We start from the raw sequence: 16,866 nt of genomic DNA on the forward strand, positions 1-16,866 counted from the left end.
CTTTATTTTTTTACATGGTTGAATAATTTTTTGTTATTAAAATAAAAAAAAAATTAAAGTTCCTGTTTCAAAGTTTACAGATAGATGGCTAATTTGTATGCCATTGATATGTTCAGTGTTCATGTATACTGTTTAATAAACACTTTTGGCACTTTTTTCGAATCTCTCCATTAGGTTTGTTTTTCCTGTAAATGATTCAATAAATATCATACCGTGCCATTCATTTACATTTAGGCATTTGGCAGACACTCTTATCCAGAGCGACTTACATTTTTTTATCTTATTACACATCTGAGCAGTTGAGGGTTAAGGGCCTTACTCAAGGGCCCAACAGTGGCAACTTGGTGGTTGTGAACCTGGGATCTCCCGAACCGTAGTCCAATGCCTTAACCACTGAGCTACCCCTGACTCCGTATTACCGTACTGTAAAGTTTTGATACCGTTACATCCCTATTGGACACAGTTTTGACATGTTCACTTCAGGTGTACTCATTTTTGTTGCCAGTTATTTAGATAAAGCATGTCGAGTTATTTTCAGAGGACTGTCAATCTGAGCTGCTTTATAAGCTGCACACAGTAGCTGCACTACTTTAAAGTACATCCAATTTTCATTTCTATATTATTGTCCCTTAAAGCACTTTAAAAGTTGAGAAACTAAAAAAAAAGCTTCATGCATTGTACCGACTCGGGTTACACGAGGAGCAGAGCCTCGTGAAAATGCTTTGCACTGTTTGGAACGGACAGATTGGCCATTTATATACGTCGCAATCAGCGTGAACGTGCCTCACCTGGCAGCGTGTTTATTTAAGGGTCCTGATAGCTCGACACTGCGTGTGATTATTTAGGTAGCCCCGGATTTTAAGTTATTAAGTTAATTTAACTTGTTGCTGGAATTTCGCATCATTGTACAGTATACACAAATAAGAGGCAGCACTGTACTGCAGTTTGAAAAGATGAAAGAAATAGTAGTCATAACCACAGACAATGTTGATGCATACATTACTATTGGCATGTTTGTGTAGCATCAGTTCCCTATTTAGTTTTATTATTATTATTATTATTTAGAAAAGGGCATTAGTTCTTTTTTAAAACACCATTGACCAAGATCCAACCAAAACCAAGTGCATATTAAATGTGTTTAATATATTTTAAGTCATCTTTATATTTTGTATGACAAAGGAAACAACAAAAAAAGGAAGAAAGGGAAAATAGAATATAGTTGCAAGTAACGATGAGCGGGTCCAAGCACCCTGAACATTCGCCACTCAGGTGCACCACACAACCTATTTAACTTTTGAGCATGTTAAGACCTACAAAAAGCCATCACTGCCCGGGTGCACCGCACAACTTGCGCACTTCACACACTATGACGTAATAGGACTGATGTCAGTTTGGGCCCAAAATATTTGTTGTGTGTGTGTGCGTGCATATGTTAACATTTGTAATGTGTACATGTGTAAAATAGGCCGCAGATGCTGGAAAAAAAGCATCAAAGCATCACACTATAATGTCACTTTTCAGTGTAAGTTTAAGGCGTCATTATGGCTAATCCCTCAGTTTTGCATCCTCAATGTCTTTAGATCACATATGACCCAGTTTGGTGGCGATCGTATAAATCCCCTAGGAGGAGTAAATCAAAATCTTTTGGGTGCGTTTTGGCAAATGCCACAAAATAACTGTATTTCTGTTGAGTTCAGTCCATGACATGCAGTGTAAAAGTTGTTCGGCTTAATGAGCTCTAAATGTGTACCGAGTTTCGTGTGTATACATGCAAGTTTGTATGAGTTAGTGTGCCACGTGACTCTCATGCATCCTAATGGCAGGAGAGATCTCATTATTTTCTTTACAATTTTGTTCAAAAAATAATTTCCTTTTTTCTTACTTTCAGCATACTTTGTCCCAAGGAATCATTAATCAGTAACGTTCTTACTTTTCAACCTCCATTCATCCTGCTTCAACAGAAACGAAAGTGAAACTGATCCTCATGCTGGTCGGATCAAGTACAGGATCCATACTGTCTGTGTGTTTGCAGATTTTATGATATTATTATTAGAATTATTATTAACAATAATAATTATAACAACTGAGTTTTATTGTTTGTTATTTTAGTTTAATAAAAATGGAATAAAAAAGCAAGACACTTTTGGACCCACGTGTTTTACACGACTTACAAATTGAACCAGGAAGTGTGTGTTGCTGTAAGTGATTGTGTGAGCAAAATGGCAGAAGCGAATATTGTAGGACTCAGTTGTTCAATCTGTCTGGATCTACTCAAGGATCCAGCAGCTCTTTCCTGTGGACACAGTTTCTGTATGAAGTGTATTAATGACTGCTGGGATCAGGAGGATCAGAAGGGAGTCTATAGCTGTCCTCAGTGTAGACAAACCTTCACTCCAAGACCTGCCGTGAGTAAAAACATCGCTTTGGCTGAAGTAGTGGAGACTCTGAAGAAGACAGAAGTCCAACCTACACCTCCTGCTCAGTGTTCAGCTGAACCTGAAGATGTGGAGTGTGATTTCTGCACTGAGAGAAAACACAAAGCCATCAAGTCCTGTCTGGTGTGTCTGGCCTCTTTCTGTGAGACTCACCTCCAGCCTCACTATAAATCTCCTGCCTTTAAGAAGCACAAGCTGGTGGAAGCCTCCAGACGACTCCAGGAGCAGATCTGCTCTCAGCATGACAAACTGCTGGAGGTTTACTGTCGCACTGACCAGCAGTGTATCTGCATGTTGTGTACCATGGATCAACATAAAGGACATGATACAGTATCAGCTGCAGTAGGACGAGCTGAGAAACAGGTAACAATGTCTCAAAGTCATCTTCTATGATTAGGAGCAAAATGTAATATTTATTAAAGAAAAAAATAGATTATGTTCCAATGGAATTCATTTCAGGGTAGTAAAGTGTCATGTTGTAGTATTAACAGTTTAATCCTGTGTTAGGTCTTCTGCCCGTTTCGATTTTGTGTGCATGTTCTTTTCATGTTTAACTTCCTCCTGGGTCCCTGCATGTGTCTCCTCCTTAGTGTAAAAAAAAAGTGCATGGTGCCTTGAAATTGAAGTCCAACTGAAAAGTATCAAATATTGTAGACTGTCTACCGTAGATATGTACAGCATGCTATACTTTTAAAACAATTTAATTCCTGTTCTTTATTCTGAGTAGAAACTGTTGTTGGAGGAGAAGGAAAAGTGCCAGCAGAAAATCCAGGAGAGAGAGCAGGAGCTTCAGGCCCTAACAAAAGCTGTGGCATTTCACAAGGTGTATTTTGACATAATTAGTCTGGCTGCTGAAAAAGCTGACCAACCAGACACATATCTACTTATCTAATCACAATCTTATCAAGAAAAAAAAATGACTATCTCTCTTTCTCTCTGTTTCTTTCTCGCTTTCTCGCCAAACAGCTCTCAGCACAGACAGCACTTCAGGAAAGTGAAAGGATATTTACTGAACTTGTGAAAACCATGGAGAAAAGATGCTTTGAATTGAAAGAGCTGATCAGAGCTCAGGAGATAGCTGCAGTAAGTTGTGCTGAAAAAGTCATGAAGCAACTGGAGCAGGAGATTGCAGAGCTGAAGAGAAGAGATAATGAAATGGAGGAGCTCTCACATACAGAGGATAATATTTATTTCCTCCAGGTAATAGCACTTATCAAGTGGTTGGTATAAAATTACATAAAGATGCTAACTGCAATATTACATTTTCGATATATAGAATGTAATGTAGACGTGTAGCCTAATGCCTGAATTTTGCTCACAGCAAAGTTCAGCTAGTGTTGATCAGAATAGATTTAATTTTTAAGGGTGATCCTCACAGTTTTTTTATGTTCAACACTCTGAAGGGCTTCTGCCTGTATAATAGTTTAAACGCAATAAGTGGAACCTTGCGAAAGCCCAGATATCTTCCTGTAAAGTTTTTCTAAAGTTACATAGTAGGAGAGGCGAGTTGCTCGGTCTGTCCGCTGTGCTTCGGTAAGCTTCTCTGGCGCCAGGAGAGACTCAGTCAAACACACACACACACGTTGTCTGTCAGAAAGGTCTCCGTTTATTAACAGCAAAAGATGGGGTTTATATATGTTTGACCAAACGCCTGTGCCATAGACATATGTTACTACAAAGAACATGAACCACTGTAAATGTCCTGGTGAGATCCTGAAGAATCAAAGGAGAGGAAGATAGAGAGGTGTCCGTCCAGAGACAGATCACAAGATGTTGGCTCGAGTTAGGGGGAGAGGGGGAAGGAGACAGAGGGGGAGAGAGAGAGAGGGGGAGAGAGACATGAAGAGAGAATGGGAAGGTGAGCGTGGGAGCGTTCACACCTTAAGGAGCAGATGCAAGAGGAGACAGGAAGATAGCAACAGGAAAGATTTAACACGTTAATATCAGATCTATGAGGAAGAGAGCAAGAGAGTAGAAATAACTCCTTTATATATAAAATAATTCTAACACTTCCTAAATTGCCATTAATAAGGCTGCTAACCATTCATCCCAATTTTAGCTATCTATTCAGCTACCCGAGCCTAAGCCATTTCTCTATCATTCACTCAAACCTGCTTGAACATGTGTTACTGAGTTGTTTCATGATTATTCCAGAGGAAAAGTTAATAGAGGTGGGGCGAGGTAAGTCTGCCCCATCAGATGGGTCAACTGTCTCACCATTTGCTTCTACCTGGTAATGGCCATGAATGCATTGGCCACCACGGCAGTGCTGACCTCACATTGTACTACTAGCAAAGACCCTCATTCCTACATTTTCTGAAACTCCTTGAACCCTTCCAGTAGTTGCTTAAAATAACTGGATGGATAAGGTGGGGACTAACAACAACCACAAGAATGTGTTTTTGTCCCCATGAATTCCCCGCTGCTTTACTTCTCAACACCTCTTCAAACCTTTTCTTGAAACAGGATTTGGTGATTTAAGGTTTGAACTCTGCCTAAATCCCCTGATACCTGATGTATAACCCTTTCAGTACTAATTGGCACTTCGTTTGCCATCTCTGGACTGGGGAGGGCCAATAACCCACATACATCCAGCACCTAACTCAAATCTGTCCTTATTCACTTTGCCTCCCCCCAGTACTTGTTGAGGAATGGCACATCTGGGAGGTGCAACCGGTAGACTTTTCAAACTTATGTGTCCACACATGCAAACACATGGTTGTTGACAAGCTGAAAAGCTTTGGCCACATTTTAAGTTGGTAGTACTGGACTGCACTCTGATGTTCTCTGATGTCTCTCTGTAGAGTTTTCAATCTCCCACAAATTTACCTGGATCTGAAGATTTACCCACCATTGTCGTCAGTTCTTTCCTCTCTTTTGAAGATGTACAAAAGTCTGTGTATCAGTTGCAAGAGACACTGGAAACATGCTTTATAGAGCAGTTTGAGAAGATATCAAGTGAAGGTAAGACAGAGCTATTTATGTTACCTTCTCTTCAAATACATTTAGCAGAAGGAAAACCATAAACCTTTTTTGCATAATTGTCATATTTAAAGATTACTCGAGGTCATTAAACACATTTTAATATTATACAAGGATAGCCCCAGTAAATACAAAATGAAATTATTAAATGATGATTTCATCTAAGGACAAAAAGTTTGTCCAAACCTACCTAGCCTAATGCGAAAAAGTAATTGCCTCCCAGTCTCCCAAAAGCTGAGTTAAATTTCACTTGCCACAGCATGGTTTGATTACTGTCAGACCTGTTGAATCAAGAAATACTTAAATAGAACCAATCTGGCAAAGTGATGCACACTGAAGGATCTAAAAAAACAAAAAACAAACGCAAACCACACTTAGTGTTATTGTCCACAAATGAAGAAGTACAGTGGTGAACCTAACCTAAAGTGGCCGGCCTACCAAAATTACAGTACTCGAAGAGCTACAGTATGACTTATCCAGCAGTTCATAAAAGAACCTCAGAACAACATATAAATAACGTAAGGTATGTCCATAACTATGGATCTATGAGACCGAATGATGACCGTCACTTCCGCCTATCCTCGAGACCTAATATCAACAACGTCAGCTGACTAACATTAAGGGTCGGCTGTTATATAAACATCCGGTTAGACCAACTACCTTCTCTTGCCTGGAACCCCTCAGCTCGTCTCGAGTGACAAGAGATGGTGACGGTCATCGTTCGGTCTCATAGATCCATAGTTATGGACATAACTCACGATCTATTTCGACCTCACTCAGACCGTCACCACGGTCTCATTCTGGATGACTAGTACCAACAGAGTAACAAGGGACCCGAAGTACCCCCTTTCTCTGGTAACTTAACTGTAGATAAAACGGCAGACCCCAAAGAGTTAGGATTTGCAACATTAACCCTATAAAATTTTGTAAACGTGCACGGAGTGCTCCAAGAGGCCGCATCACATATGTCTGAAAGTGATACTCCCTTAAGTGCTGCCCAGGAGGTGGCCAAAGTCCTGGTAGAGTGGGCAACTAGACCACTGGGAATCGGTAGATCTTGACTGAAATATGCTTGTGAAATTGTATCCTCTATCCAGTGAGATAAACATGGCTTGGACACAGGCTTGCCTGTGCACTTTTTATCAAAACATACAAATAATTGTGTATGTGACTGCTGCAATGGACGATTATGCTCAATGTATGTACGCAGTGCTCTGACTGGACATAGGGAGGGGCTATTTAGCTCATTACTTGACCAAGGGGATTCTGGGTGAAAAGCATTCAGCTCAATCACCTGATTTTTTGTACCAGGTCTAATAGCTTTCGGTAGAAATACCGAATTTGGCCAGAGAAAAACTTGCGTTTTCCGCCTTCCATCTCAGACAGTCCTCACTGACCTCTTGGCTGAACATATTGCTAGAAGGAAGACTGTTTTCCATGTCAGGAACTTCAAGCTGGCCTGATCCAAAGGTTCAAATGGTGTTTTAACCAGTGAATGCAGAACAGTAGTAAGGTCCCAAGTGACCTTACCAGGTGACCTCATGATCTTCCCTGGGCATAAGCGGCATGCGCCCTTAAGGAACTGAGACACTAAGCGGTGTTTACCAACACTTACACCCTGCCCTGATGCATGAAGATGTGAGATGGCTGAGATTTCCCAGAATCCAACAACGTCTAGAGGAACCGGAGAACAAAGCTAGTGTCACAATTGGTAGCATCTAGCTGCTGATCTCGGCACCATGTGGAGAATATTCGCAATTTGTTGGAATAGTTACTCCAAGTAGAGGGTGCCTTAGAGCTATTTATTGTTCTCCTTACAGCCTCATCTAAGCCCAGGTTAGAGAGGGGCTGAGTAGAGGCCACACCCACAAATGTAGAATTTCCGGCTTTGGGTGCCAAATTTGTCCTGCTGCTTAAGACAGGAGATCGGCTCTTTTCGGTAACTGCCAAGGGTGACCTTAAACCAAGCGTAGAAGTGCTGGGAACCAGAGTTTCTTTGACCATCTTGGGGCCACCAGCAAGACTTTGTGATGACCTACAGTATCGCTATTCTCCTTAGCAGCAGGGGAATCAGAAGTAGAGGGGGAAAAGCATACAACAACTCTTCCGGCCATTCTTGAGGTAGTGCATAGGGATCTCCTAGGCTGCTCAGGGAGTACCACTGGGCGCAATGAGTTGTCTCTATGCTGTCGCAAACAGATCGATCTTTGTCGTCCCGAAGTGTTCCCATACAAGTCTCACTGTTTCGGGATGGAGACGCCACTCTCCTCGGAGTAGTCCGGTTCGAGACAGCAGGTCCGCCGCTTTGGTTACCACTCCTGGTATAAACGCAGCTTTGAGAGATAGAAAGTTTGGGGATACCCAGAAAAGTAGTTTTCTTGTCACCCGGAGGCATCGTGCTGATCTGGTGCCCCCCTGGTGATTGATGTGATACACTGCAGACATGTTGTCCATCCTCATCAAAACATGTTTGTTTTCTAATAACGGGAAAAAGGCCTTCAGAGAGAGGTAGACCGCTCTGAGCTCCAGTACATTAAAGTGTTCTAAGGTCCAGGGAGGGTCCCAGGTGCCCCTGACAGATCTGCCTTCCCAGACTGCTCCCTATCCTGTCTGATAGTAGCCTCTTGCTCCACCAAGGGTGTAGCATCTGGATACATCTGGCGGGCTCTGAGAAGGCCGAGGGGAACCACAGTTGCTGCTGCTGCAATCATACCCAGCAGCTGCTGGAACTGAATTAGTTTTACTTTCTTGTTTAGGTGAAATGACTGGGCCAGACTGGATAATTTTCTCACTCTCTGAGGGGATAACGAGGCCATCATTAGGTGAGAGTCTAGGGAAATCCCTACAAACAGTGTCCGTTGTCGAGGACTTAGATTGGTTTTGTCCCAATTTATTTTGAACCAGAGAGACTGGACATGTTGGATTACTGTTCCAGTGTCCCTGATAACCTGACTGCGCAGATCAACCAGTCGTCCAGGTATGCTAGGATTTTTATTCCTGCACACTGGAGGGGATGAAGGGCTGCTGAAACCACCCTGGTGAAGACTCTTGGAGATAACGAGAGGCCAAATGGAAGGACCTTGAAGTGGTAAACCCGATCCCGAAAGGCAAAGCGAAGGAATGGGTGATGATCTGGACAGATGGGTACATGGATGTACGTGTCCTTTATGTCTATGTAAGTGAATCATTCGCCTGGCTCTGTGGACTCTATAATTTGTTTTGTTGTCAGCATTCTGAACGGTCTCCTATTTTTTGGACCCTGGAAAAAATAGGAGACAGAGGCCGTATCCATTCCTGACAATGCCTAGAACCCAGGGATCTGATTTGCACTCTTTCCAGCTGTCCAGGCAAAGCTGGGAGCATGCTCCGGCGGCCCCGAGACCGTTATGCAGGTCCTCCCTGGGGTTTGGACCCCCTGGGGTTGCACCTCCTTGGGAATCCTCCACTTACTGGAGGCTGATCATACTGGGGAGTATGGTAGGATGATCTGGTGCTCTTTTCATGGGGCTGGTAACCCTTAGTTTATCTTCTACAGTATCATACCCCCAGTGATCCAAACGGTGGGAGTGTGGGGGCCGAAAGAGCTGAGCACCTCAATGGTCAAGTCTAAAAGTCATAAATATGAAAATTAAAAAAAGGGTAAATAAAACTAGAAAAAAATAAAATAAAATATAAAAATCAAAGTTAAAAAAATAAATACCTGTACAACAAAAATACACAATATAAAAAATATTTGAAGAATGTATAAAGAAATATAGAACAATAAGAGCAGCTGAACAGGTAGGTATATATTTATGTAATTTTTGTGTGGAATGGAGTTAGAATAAATGGTAATGAAAGAATGGTAATGTACAGCGTTTGTGCAATTGACATATTTAAAGTGTCTTGTGCAGTGCAAAATATGCTTAAAGGTGATTTATTTAAAGTGACTTGTGACAGAGTGATACAGTATAAGTGATATGATGACCACAAAGTGTAGTTGTACAGTGGCCACTAGTGTAAACAAATGTCCAGAATGTCCAGGGTGTGTGTAAAAACCATATGCGTGGGTCAGTACTGTGTGGTGTTGTGATTGAGAGAATTATTTTCTATCGGTCTCAGGCAGGGATGTCTGAGCCAACCAAATCTGCCTTCAGGCCATGACCGCTGAAGACATGGATGCACTAATATCCCTGGTAAGTTGTGAATGTGTGATAAGAGCTGCATTGACCAGATTCACAACATCGCGATCTTCTGAGCTGATCACTTTTCTCAGGGCTGCCAAGACTATTGCCAGGGCATTTCCCGATCGGGCTGCCCGAGTCGCTGCATTGTATGCCTGGCACATTAGTCGATCTGTCTTCTGACATTCTCTACCAGGACACCTAGGGTTATCTGTGACCCGGTCAGGACCTAAAGAGGTTAATGCTGCAATTTCTCTTTCTACTGGAGACACGTTACCCATGCCACTCTCAGGAGCATAATTTATTTTGGCCAGTCGCCTGCATCCTGCATTAAACTGTGGTGCTGCTTTTGGATTATTCCATGTTTTTCTCAACATTTGAGAATAATCCTCAGCCACAGGGATAGACACAGGGGGTTGAGCACGGGAAATACTTGCCCAGACACCTTGCTGTGGGGTTCAGACACTAACGTCTTCTTTAGTTTCAAGACCCAATATTTTTGCAGCACTCAAAACGCGAGAAAGGATGTCAGAGTGTGGGCTTTCTTCTTCAGAAGCACCAGAGCTGGATTCATCCTCATCGTGCTCTTTAGCGTTCCCCTCGCTGCCATAAAGTGAGTCATTTGCATGCAGCAAAATAACATCTACTGAATTATCTGTCCCCTCCTGGTGTGATTGCTTATCACCTAAGGAGGCTGTGGGTGGTTGTGCGCTCCCGGTAGCTGTACGTGTTTCAAATTTATCGGCTAAATCACGTAAAGCAGCTAAAATCTGTAACTGAGTATCATTTTCAGGTTTCTGATTTATTATGGTCCTTGCCTGTTTAGCTTGTAATACATCAGAGCGTGAGGACATGGAGTTATCGGGGGTGCGATCCCTCCTGCGCTTACAGGGATGTTCGCCGGCGAAGGATGCCTTAGCCGTAGAATCCTTCTTGTCACTATTTGAGTGCCTGGCTCTCTGCACTCTTTCCTGAAACGTTAACCCTACTGCTGCTGCACAGGGATGCTCAATATCATCAAGCAAATGCTGCATACCCAAACAGGATGGGCATTCTCTATGTCCATCTCGTAGATGCACCTCAGATTGACAAAAGCAACACTTTAAGTGGCTCATTTTTGACAGGCTAGGCAGCGCTAGTGCTCAGCAAAGACTTAAGCGCACGTAATCAATAACCATACAAACCGTGACGAATCACTGTTCATTAATAAGTGCTCAGTATCTGCGAACAGTACTTCTATCATTATTTAGTAATCGTTAGCCGAATGAAGTCTGCGGACAAAGCTTTTTAACAGCAAAGATAATGTAAACAAACAAGTATAGAAATATTCGTCACCCTACGTGCGCACACGTAGCAATCGGGATAAAAATATCACGTCTACTGCGAACAGCAGACTTAAACACAAAGATACCTGGAAGAAAAAAAGAGGTAAGAAAAGTTAAATGTCAGTCACCTGACGTTGTTGGTATTAGGTCTCTAGGATAGGCAGAAGAATGGCGTCATTCAGAATGAGACCGTTATGACGGTCTGAGTGAGGTCGAAATAGATCTGTGTGCATCACTTTCCTCAGTTAGGGTCAGTGTTCAAATGGAATCCATAAATTCTGTTCTCTACCAGAAAATCCTAAAGAAGAATGTGGGGCGATCAGTTTGTGACTAAAACTCAAGCACACTTGGGTGAAGCAGCAGGACAATTATCCCAAACACACCAGCAAGTCCTCTGAATGGCTCAAAAAACTAAATGATAGTGGCCTAGTCAAAGTCTGGACTTTGAAAAAAAGGCAGTTTATGCTTAAAAATCCTTAAATTAAAACAATTTTGCATTGAAGAGAGGACCAAAATTCCCCCACAATGATATGAAAAACTCATTGGCAGCTATCCCAAATGCTTGACTGAAGTTGTTAATACCAACGGTGGCACAAACAGTTATTAGGTTTAAGGGGCAATTAATTTTTCACATAGGGCCAGGTCGGACAGCTGTTTCCCTTATTTAATGAAATTAATAATTTAACATATTTAGCATTTCATATTTACTAAATGTAATTGATGCAGATGGTAAACTTACTTTAATTTTATACATAACTATGCCCTGTTGGGTCAGAAACCATATCATCAAGATATGATGTAGGCATGCAGTTTTTAGTAAATGCAGTATAAGTTGAACTTTATAACTTATAACTCATTGTTATATTATACCTGTTTCTACAGTGCAAAAATAAACATGTCACTGACTTATAATAAATGTCATAATTCCTTAAAAAATGTTTTATTGTAATAATTGTAATTATACCTGTAACTGTGTTACTATATCCCAGTTAATAAAGTCCTGATCTTACCACATCAAAGCAGAGAAGAGTGTCTACAATGTAAGTATCTCTCATACAGCAGATAAAATAAGTACTGAGCGTGTCATCATTTTTCTCTGTAACTATATTTCTAAAAATGCTATTGACATGAAACCTTCACCAGATGTTTGTTACAACCCATGCAATCCACACATGCAAAGAAATCATAGGTGTCCATAAATGATGTATAATGATGTGAAATGACAGGAAAAAGGATTGAATACATGAAGACAGGGAGGTGCAAAAAGGCATGGAAAACCCAAGACTCCACCTGAAATCAATCAGTAATTAGAAAGCAATCCTGTCCCAAGTCAGTGCAAAATAATACCAGCTAGTTCAGTCCCAACTGATGGCCTATTAAAATTTGTCTTATTACAAAGGTGTCACACAAGTAACACCTCATGAGGGCTAAAAGCAAAGAGCTCTCTAAAGACCTTCTCGACCTTTTTGTTGCAAAAAATACTGATGGCACTGGTTACACAAGGATTTTAAAACTTTTAAATGTTTCAGTGACCACTATTGGGGCCATAATCCAGAAGTAAAAAGAACATAATTTCACCATAAACCAGCCACAACCAGATGCTCCAAGACCAAAATTGAACTTTTGGGATGCCTTAATACACACCACGTTTGGAGGACAAATGGCCCTGCACATCACCCGTAAAACACCATACTAAATGTAAAGTTTACAAAGTACAAAAGAAATTCAGTAAGCATGTACTATACAATTTATACTTCTTCAGTACTACTTTGTGTCATTTCACATTATTACACATAATTTATGGACATTAGCTATAAAATGGTTGAATTTGCATGTCTAGATTGCATGGGTTATTACCAACATCTGGAAAAAATTATGTCAGTAGCCATTTTTAGAAATATATTTACTGAAAAAAGTGGTAAATTGTCCAATACTCATTTTAGGCGCTGTATATGCACAGACGCACAATAGAAAGTATTATACAGAGCTTGCAATGATTGAGATCCTGACCATGCCACGGACATCCATTGCCAGTAATCAAAGTGAGCAAAATTGGAGGGGCATAATCTCTCCATTAGAAATCACCGTGACAGTAACCAAATCGCAGATGTCTATGGGCTTATGCATGTTAAAGTTGCATGAGGAGCAGTTTTGAAAAAATGTGCTCAACTGGCTTTATGTACCTGAGGGGAAGCTGGTTAAAAGTTAATTCAATGCTGTCATGTAATAGGGCAGACCTAATAGTAGAACGAGAATTGGTCATGACAAAATTAGGAGAAAATTGGAGAAAAATCCCCAAGAAATGCAGCTTGGTAGTAGGTTATGTTTTTATTAAATATTTGTGTGACAGTAATGGCACCATTAAAACAAAAGAGATAATAGTAGATAATAGTTTTACATATTTTTTTCTTTCTATTAGATTTTTGTCAGCTCACATTGGATCCCAACACAGCAAATCAGCGTCTCAAGCTGTCTGACTCTGACAGAATGGCAACTGACCAAGACATCCAGAATAAATATAGTTATAAAAGGCATGGTGGTATAAAAACTAAGCGCATAGAGAGGTATGAACATCCAGAGAGCTTTAATTATCACTCCCAGGTGTTGTGTAGGGAGAGTGTGCCTGATCTCTGTTACTGGGAGGTGGAGTGGAGTGGAAATAATGGGGTTTCTATTGCAGTGTCATACTCAGACATCACAAGGAAGGGAAGTGGTAATGAGTGTGTTTTTGGGCGTAATGATAACTCTTGGAGTTTGCAGTGCTCCTCTTCCAGTTGCTCATTTTTACACAACAATCAAGAAACTAATATCTCAGTAGAACCCACCGGCTCTAAAATAGGAGTGTTTGTGGATCAAAAGGCAGAAAATCTGTCTTTCTACAGCGTCTCTGACACAATGAAACTTCTCCACAGAGTTCGCACCACATTCACTCAGCCTCTCTACCCTGGGTTTGGGCTAAATACCTACTCAACTGTGCAATTGAAAATGGATCATTTTGAAACATTAACTCTGTAGGTTTCACATCACAATAATAATTAAATCAAATTATGCTATGTGCTATTTTTGGTTAAAATAAATAAATAAATAAATTAAATTATGTATACAATACAAAGATCCTTTGATTGCGAGCATAAGTCGTTCAGTGAGCAGACTCGTATTTCAAAACACTCATAATTCAAAGCAAATTTCCCCATAAGAAATAATGGAAACTCAAATTATTCGTTCCACAGCCCAAAAAAATAAATACATAAAAATAATTTATACAAAATGTAAAGTTAAAATATAACAAATTAACCTGCACTTTACCTTTAAAAAAAGCAAAAATAAATCCAAACAGATAGTGTTTGTTTGCACACGCCACTGTGTATGTGTGTGTGTGTGTGTATGTGTGTTTGTTTGTGTGTAAAGCTAAAGTAAAAGGAGAGAAGGAATCAGACCCTCCCCTCTCCCGCTTCTCGTCTTACACAGTAACCCACCCTCTCTTATTTGATTATCACACACATACACACACACACAAACACACACACACATTAATGTAAACACTGTTTTATCTGGAAAATTAACAAGGAACATCACTTATGACACTTAAGTGAGCCACACACTAACGGTAGTAAAAATAAAGTAAAAATAAAACAAATTAACCTGCATGTTACCTTTTAAAATAATTGTCTGTTAAGCGTGTGTTTGTGTGTGTGTGTGTGTGTGAGTGTGTGTGTGAAGGCGAGAGGAGGAGGGGTGTGTGTGAAAGAGAAAGGAGGGGGAAGGGGTATGCTGTCCAATGATGCGCACGCTAACACACACAAAGTGCAGTGCATGCTGACCCAAAAAGAGAGAGAGAGAGAATGGACCTCTCTAATGAGACTTGCTTTTGCTTTACACATGCGCACACACGTGTGGTATAATAAACAGTACACGTGCAAGTAAAAGGTTGACTTTCACACTCACACACATACAAACAAAATTAAATATGTTTTACGCACACGTACATGGTCACAGTGTTATAGTAAACAGTACATGCATACACAGATGTTGATTATACCAGTAGGCGATGCGCACTACCTGCAGGGGTGACGTTTACCCACAATTCCGCAGTGCAAGAGAGAGAAAAAACGTTGGCGCAGTTGTGATCACATGACGCTCGGCATCAGAACAAGAAGCGCATGTGTGATACATGATACTCGTTACTCGTAAACCAAGACTTGTTCGTTTTCCAAGTCGAAATTTATTAAAAATCCTTGCTCGTCTTGCGGAACACTCGCAAACCGCATTACTCGCAATCCATATATATACAGACTGTATTTTTTACCAATTAAAGCATTTAAAGAAATAGATCCTAATGCAATCAAAAAAGACAATGTTGGTGCTAACTAAACTAAATATGTGTTATCATATGTATATGACAGGATTCTTTATGTAGAAAAGCTCCTGCTTAATTTGACAGCATTTGCTTGTTTGCTTATAGACTTTTCAAACTTCCTGTATCATGCAATGACATCTTGGCTGTTGCTGTAATGTACTTTACCATAATCAATAAACTTTACTGTAATTGCCATTCAATGCTTTTTCTTTGACTCATAAAAACTGCTTTGATATTCTTTTTATTTGTTCTTTCTTTTTTCTAAATTATTCTTTAATTTAAGATCCCTAAGGCATGTTATCAGAAGTCTCATATAATTCAACATATGACTTTGTGGTTGCACTGGTATTTTTTACTGTTTCTGCTTGAACTACTGTATAAGTATTTTTCTTTATTTTGTTCTTTTTTCTCCTTCTTACGCTGTATGCAGTATGCATAGGATTGCCATCATTATCAAGGTATTGTTTATGTATTTGACAGTTTGCATAAAACAAGTCAAACAACCTGCTCTTGAACGTTATTTCTTTTCTTCATGCTTTTATGCTTGTATGTATTTAGCAATTTCCCTCTGGGATTAATAAAGTTTTTTTAATCTTAAATCATTATTATTATTATTATTAGTCTGTGAGTTTTGTGAGTCAGAGTGGTTGGTAGGTTGAAGGACTTTATGCCTACATGTGAAAGAAATAAACATAATAGCCTCTTTCTAATGAAATTTTAAGCTCCAGGTCATTTTAGCCCTTTGTCAAAAACACTGGTTAGGAAAACTGTGCATAAGTTAAACTATTTTAAAAATATTGTTGTCTAATACATGATTATAGAGGGTAAAAAAACTGTTAAAAGAGGGATGAATTTAACAACCTGTGTTTTATTTATTTGCCTGGGGCCTCATGTACTAAGACTTGCGTTGAATTCATACTAAAACATTTACACATTTACAGCTTTGTCCGTACGCAGTAAAAAAATCTGATGTATGAAACACTGCAGACACATACATGTAATGACTCCACTTTGGCAAAACCAAATGAAAAAGCAATGGCCAAAGCAAGCAAGAAGAGAAACTTCACAGAATGTGCATTGGAGGTGCTCCTATCGGAGGTAGACCGGAGAAAAACGGAATTAATAACAAAATAATAAAAAAAAGGGCGAAAAATAATATCTTTAAATACATCACTCACTAAGAAGCCACCCATCGTGCACCCTGCCACCCTGGTGCCAAACCAAGCTGTTTGTGAGGATAAATGAACCATGGGTTGACCCAGGCCACCTTGCCACAATATTTGTTAGGCGCATTTAAGCATCACATATTATTTGCACATTTATTAATTTGGAAATGTTTCCAAATCATGTATGCAAATTCGTCTTCAGATGGCACCTTTATAGCAATGTGCGTGCAGTTGATCGCTCTGATTACATTAGGAAAACCGGCGATCGCTGCAAATTGCGCTTTAAAGTTTGGCTGGTCAACTGCATGGTATGGAAACCTTATATATATATATATATATATATATATATATATATATATATATAGTTATAGTTATAGTTATATATATAGTTTGTTGTTCAATAACAGTGTCCAGTATAATGCTATATTTTACCCTGGC

At 40.1% G+C, this 16,866-nt stretch overlaps 1 protein-coding gene across 1 annotated transcript; it reads left to right on the forward strand.

Annotated features, from left to right (window-relative positions):
- Positions 1 to 1,993: 1,993 nt before the first annotated feature.
- Positions 1,994 to 15,756, forward strand: LOC128522072 (tripartite motif-containing protein 16-like). The gene is made up of 6 exons (XM_053495582.1): positions 1,994 to 2,798; positions 3,163 to 3,258; positions 3,402 to 3,635; positions 5,240 to 5,399; positions 11,895 to 11,945; positions 13,325 to 15,756. The coding sequence occupies exons 1-6, from the start codon at positions 2,220 to 2,222 to the stop codon at positions 13,918 to 13,920; spliced, it is 1,716 nt and encodes a 571-aa protein (XP_053351557.1). The 5' UTR covers positions 1,994 to 2,219; the 3' UTR covers positions 13,921 to 15,756.
- Positions 15,757 to 16,866: the final 1,110 nt, after the last annotated feature.

The sequence above is a fragment of the Clarias gariepinus genome, chromosome 1, assembly GCF_024256425.1.
Source record: "Clarias gariepinus isolate MV-2021 ecotype Netherlands chromosome 1, CGAR_prim_01v2, whole genome shotgun sequence".
Classification (NCBI taxonomy): domain Eukaryota; kingdom Metazoa; phylum Chordata; class Actinopteri; order Siluriformes; family Clariidae; genus Clarias; species Clarias gariepinus.